This window comes from Tupaia chinensis, unplaced genomic scaffold (assembly GCF_000334495.1).
Source record: "Tupaia chinensis unplaced genomic scaffold, TupChi_1.0 Scaffold000292_1, whole genome shotgun sequence".
Lineage (NCBI taxonomy): Eukaryota > Metazoa > Chordata > Mammalia > Scandentia > Tupaiidae > Tupaia > Tupaia belangeri.
The window spans coordinates 1118721-1124720 of NW_006159777.1; the positions used below are offsets into that span (position 1 = coordinate 1118721).

At 52.2% G+C, this 6000-nt stretch overlaps 1 protein-coding gene across 4 annotated transcripts in view; it reads right to left on the bottom strand.

Annotated features, from left to right (window-relative positions):
* Window positions 1-6000, bottom strand: part of NTM (neurotrimin) — a 1082935-nt gene that overhangs the window by 454728 nt on the left and 622207 nt on the right. For all 4 annotated transcript variants that reach the window (XM_006150634.3, XM_006150631.3, XM_006150632.3 and 1 more), the window contains one exon: window positions 5149-5233. In XM_006150634.3, the coding sequence (XP_006150696.1) occupies window positions 5149-5233 (85 nt within the window). The remainder of the gene's footprint in view (window positions 1-5148; window positions 5234-6000) is intronic.

Consider the following 6000-nt stretch of genomic DNA (forward strand, 5'->3'; position numbering starts at 1 on the left):
AAAAGAATCTGGGATGACATGCCAGCATAAGACTGGCAAGAGTAGTGGGGGATTTTTTCTTTTTCTCTCTCTCTCTTTTTTTTTTTTTTAAGAGGTTTTTATCTGTGAGTGTGTATGCTCACTAGAGACAAAGACAGAGACAATGAGAGACAAGGTGTCAAATCACCCCCGGGGGGATTGCCATGCTCCAATCCCTTCTCCATTCTCCTCCTGGGATCTTGGGCATGCATGGGCACGTGCCCAGCATGAGTTTCAAGCCACTGGGGCCTGGACTTAAACCACAGTTGGCCATGTGTGAGTCCAGTGACATAACTGCTACACCATCTGCTGGCTCCGCAGGGGGTTCTTTTGATCGGGTGCCTGGAAAGGCCCCAGTAAGGTGGTTTCACATGTGCTTAAACCAAAGTAAGAAGAAACGGTTGTTTCTGGGAAGCTAGGGGACAGGTATCCAGACCGCGGCACTTGGGAGGGAAGGCCCTGCAGCCAGAATAAATTTTCTGTGTTCATAAAACAGGAAGAAGGTCCAGAGTGTCTACAGCAGGGTTGCTGGAGGCAGAGGTGGAGGGGCAGCCCTTCAGGCTCTATTCCTGGCCTCGATGACCATGTCACATGCCGGGAACTGGGGCACAAATTTGGAGAAGGCTTAGCTCTGCCTCCAGGGGCCATGGGTAGCTGGAAGACAACGCACCTGCTCACAAAGTAAAGCTCAGTGTTTCCCATGACATGAACTGAGCACCACAGCTTCCTGATCTGGAAGCAGACTCCCTGGGTCCTCTCGAATATCAAGGCCACATTATTCTGTGCTAGTCCATGGAGTTGCCCTATCAAAACTCAACCTAAGTTCTGTATAGTTCTCAGACCTTTTATTTTTAACTCATCCCAGAAAAACACCATTCAGTCACAAAGCCTACCATCTAGACACATGACAGAAGGCACAGTTCAGCCTCTGACAGTCACCAGATGACCCCCAGGAAATCATTCACTTCACCAGTTGCTGCCTTATTCGGGATATCTCTGAAATAGGAAATGCACACACTGGTATTGCTGAGTGACTGCCAGTGCTTAGTGAAGGTCCCTAAGGAATGACACCTGCGTACCTAGGTATCACAGGTCCTAATCTAGCCAGTCACTGAAACCTGACAGCTTCCATCCAGGAGCAAGCACAGCCCAGGCCTCAGGGAGCCTCCACCCCAACAGAGGGCACTATGGCGTGGCCAGCACACAGCTGGATCCACAGGGGATCATCTACGCGTTCATGACAGCGAGCACAATCAGCCTCATCCCCTTGATTAGCTCCTTGACTGTACTAGGCTTTTTGAGTTAAGACTCAATTCCCCCAAAATGAAGTACAAACCTCATGCCTTTCCACACACCCAGTTCAGTGACTTTCCTGAAAGAACTACTCAATAAATCTCTGTTGGTCCACCGTAGTTCCATTTAAAACACAATGCTAAGGACCTGTGGTAAGGAGACTAACTGACCACAGCTGGGGGATATTTTGGTCTTGTCTCCATTCACTTCATTTACTCAGCAAACATCTGTGAGCACAGATCTTGCCAGATCCTTGCCTTCCAACACCTGCTCACTAGTCCACCTGGAAAAGAAGGTAGACCATTAAAGAACACTGCAAAGCAGCCTCAGCCAAAATAAGTGGGCAAAACTCAGGAACAATGAGAATTTAGGGGAGCACGGAATTCACTGGTTCTGAATAGTCCTGGAAAAGACCGGGGTGCAAAGTCATGCAGTGAAGTCCCCAGCCCTCCCTGCTACCATGAGCGTTTACGTAAGTTCTCCTCTCTGGGCCTCAGCTTCCTCATCGATAAAACAGGAAATCATTAAGTCTGTTTCTGTTTCAGATACTTATAAAGATGAAATATTATGTATATAAAATGTTTAACATGGTAACTGCTGAGTAATTGATCGTATTATTCATTTTATGAACATTATTATAACTAGTACGTCATCATCTGGCTTCCATGCTCCTTACTGGTGCCACCTCAATCGAATAATGTAAACGGCCTATGCCTTGGCTTCCTCATCGATAAAACAGGGCAGCTACATCATAGGTGACCACTAAGGTCCAATGTTAATGTCACGAGCCTGGATGATGAGTCAGGCGCTCCTCAGAGCACTCCGGTATTCCCTACCGCACAGCGAGCACTCGATAAATCTGGGCTAACTGTATTATCATTATAGATTCGGTTTTATGTAACTTCACCCTTTTGGACAAAGGCATACACAAAATTGGCAGAAGGGCACGGAGAGTGGGACACTGCAAACTGTTGGCAAGTCTTCTCAGGTTGTCAATGCTGTGGTTGGTGAAAAGTGTCCTGACACCTCCTCGAGGACCATTAGAGCTCACTGGATAAAATTAAACATTTTAAAAAACTTTTCTCACATTCGAATCTGCTGCTGAAGCATTTATTCTTGGGGGACTAGAAAAGATCCTTTAAAAACGATACTGGTGAGAACAAAGCAGAATAAAATGAAATCAGAGCAAAATGTCCTCTGCTGGTTATGAAGAAAACTACAAGCCTTGCCATCGTCACCCACAGCAGGTGGGCAGGGTGGCCCTCCCGGGCAGAGCAGAGGTGCTCAGGCCTCCCTAGTTGTGGCTCCTTGTAGCTTGGCCACACTATTAACCAAAACTGGGGGTATAGGGAGGGAAGAAGGGAGAGTGAGAGGGGGGAAAGAGGAAAATAACTCAGAACTCTGAACTATTAGATTGTTGTGACTTAGAATCAGGTTATGAGATAATTTAGCAATTTTTATGCAAACAAAATACATCCTGAAATTCCCACTTGCCTCTCTGCACACAGAATTAGAAAACACTGTTTTACATTGCACGCCCCCAGTGAGGCCCTTCCCTGCTCCAATGCCTTAGAGTCTGTGAAAGGCAAGGGTAACCTGCGAGGTACGGGCATGCTCTTACATGTAGCCTGTCCCACCTGATGGCTGATGGAGGTCACACCTGATCCTGCCCATGGCCAATGGTTGGAAGTAGTCAGAGCTTAGCTCATCTCTTCGTGCCTGGAGAGCTCCGTCCACCCACCCTGGGGGGTCTTCCTCTTGCCCTGAGACAGCCACACAATGCCCCAAGGTGCTCCTGGAGGGCCTGTGCACGTGATGGCTGGGTAGGGGCCAACTCAGGGGTCTAGAAAGGGAGCTTCATGATGTCCCCCTTCCTCCAACTATACCCAAACTTGACCACTGTGTTGACAGCAAATGTGAAAATGCAAACATCAGTGTCTAGAAGAGACAGAAAGAGGGACCCCCAGAGTGAGGCAGAAAAAAAGGAAGCATGGAAGGAAAGACAAAGAAAGAGAAGCCAGTCAGAAGTAGGTGATAATGTGGTTTTAACGGGAAGCTGTTCCTGTCCTGTGGCTCAGGGTCTGCTGAATGCAACCATCTCCGGAGAGACCTGGGCAGCTCTGAGTCACTCTAAACCCTGCATGTTTCCCATAAGTAAAGACCACCTCGCTTGCTGTCAATCTCTAAATCTCTACAGAGATGACTACCTTCCACCTCCTTGGGGGGAATCATCTCATTTGTATCTAGAATGTTCCCCACATGAGTCTGTCTCTATGTTGTCACAGGAAGGCTCCTCCTTGTGGCCAAGCCTTAGGAACAGAGGGGGCATTCGGAGAACGTGAAATGTCACTGACTATATTACTTGAGAGGTTCATTTTCGTTCTCCTATTTAAGTAGTCTGAAATCACTGCATACTTCTCATTTCCACACAAATCCCTTTGTAAAGGAGATGCATGATCATTTCAGAGTGGGAGCTGCCAGTTGTTTTTGCTTTTGTCCAAAGCAGTCCCTGAAGAGCTCAGTGGAAGAGATGAGTTTCATGAACCCATGAGGACCTAGGAGTTCACTGGGGCCATGAGGGTTAGCTCCCCATGACGAAGGATCCAGGACGCTACGGCCCTACGTGGGGCCCTGCTTGGTCAGCTCTGGGTGGAGCACGGCCTGGGCATTGTCTGTCCCATGGGAACTGCACACAGAGTCCAGGAACTCAGAACAGTCTCGGGCAGTGGCCGGGGGCGAGGCAGAGGATACCAGTACTAAGGTTACCTTTCCAAGTATAGTCATGCACAAAGAAAGAGAATCCCGCCATGCTGCCCTGTGGTTAGTTCTGGTGCCCATTAGGGGAACTTCCTTTGAGAAGGCACACTACCAAAGAGTAGAGAAATGGTCCCCACCGTCTTCACTGCTGCCTCAACTCATTCTCCTATCAAATTCCAGAGAGTCGAATGGATTATTGCAATCATTCGGTGTGGTGGCCTCTGCCAGTGGTCTGCCCTGTGGACCCTGGAAATGGAGTCAGCGTTTCCATAGGGAAGGTAGGTACTCATCTTCTCGCCTTACACAAAGCCTGATGGAGGTTCTTCGTGTCCTCCTAGTTTCTGTCTGCCTGAACCCAGTCAGGGCTCAATCTGGACCTACCACAGGCTGAACCCAGTATCTGCTCAGAAGTGAGTTTGGCATCCACCGCCTTGGGGGTCAGCAGAGACAGAGCACAGCAGCCCACCGGGGTTCACAGGTAAATCAGACCAGGGGACTCTGGCCTCAGAAGGCCACACTCAGACAGGAGGAAGCACTGCCCTCTGCCCACGCGCTCTGCCTGAAGGCGCCCCAGGGAAGCCGGGGCATGGTCAGGCCCAGGACCAAATAGCAGCTCTGCCAGAGTCCAGGAGCTGGGGTTGGCAACTCCCAGAGGTATGAACAGAGTGCCAGGCATTTGTGCCCAGCCTGACTCCTCCTTCGGGACTCATTAACTTCGAAGATGGTCCACGCTGAGCCCCAGCCAGGCCCGAGTCACCACCACAGCCACCAGGATCAGACACATAGCGCTAGGGCCCCTGCCCTGTCTCAGCGACTCAGAGGCCCAGCCGGCCTTCACCATCAAGTCCCGCGCCAAGGGGGCAGTTTTGGGGAGAAACAGCTGGCCTTCACTCCCTCCGAACGTTTCCCTATGACGGCCACGTACCCGGGCAGAGCACCGAGCTCATCCACGAACCGTGCGGCCCTGGGAGCCAGCAACCTTTCTTCGCCAGCCGCGCTTGGGTGCACACACCTGCGCCCCTGTCCCTCGCCCCCTCCCCACACACATTATCAATTCGTAGAAGAATGGCAGCTCCCTACCTGAGGGTGGCGCTCTCCCCCTGCCGGACCGTCACGTTGTCCATGGCTTTGGGGAAGGTGGCATCTCCGCTGCGCACGGGCACTCCTGTGGGTACAAGGAACAGCAGCCTGAGAGACACGACCACGAGGCACTTCCAGGGCAGGAGCAGGTACCCACAGACCCCCATCCTCGACAGCCACAACTTCCCAGAACTCCGGCAGCTGCACGGCACACGCCCCCCGGGCGAGCACAGGAAGTGGGTGGGGTGGGGAGCGAGCGCGGGGACCCAGCGGTGAACTAGCAGCGACCGCCAGGCGCGGGGAGAAGAGCGCGCAGACTCCTCCAAGTCCAATATTCCCCCAGGTTCAGCCTCAGCTCCCAGCGTCGGAGAACCGGCTTCCACGGAGGAGGACGTTCAAGAGGAGCTTTCTCCGTCCTGCTTCGGCCGGAGAAGGTGGCCGAGGAATGGGGAGCGCAAGGCAGGTGCAAAGGTGTGGGCACGTTCAGAAGCCGCTTCTTCCCAGGAACAGTTCAGACATGGCACTTTGGAGAGGACTAAGCACTTTGGTACCAGAAGGGGACGGGGTGGGTTTCATCCAGCTACCCAGAGGCGGTCTGCAGTCCCTCAGTTCCAACCAGGGGCTATCCAACACTTTGTAAGTTTCCGAGCAAGGTTCGCCCGCAGAAAACAATCTGGAACAATAGCAGATGAAAAGTAGAGCACGCAGGAGCTGCGGGGCGGTGCGCGGAGGAGACGGCAACGCCGGCTTGGAGGACCCGCCCGGCCCGGGATCCTGTCGCAGCCGCCTCGGTCAACTTGCTCAGAGCCCAAATGCGCGCTGCCTCTGCCGCGAGGCCGCGGGGCTCGGCGG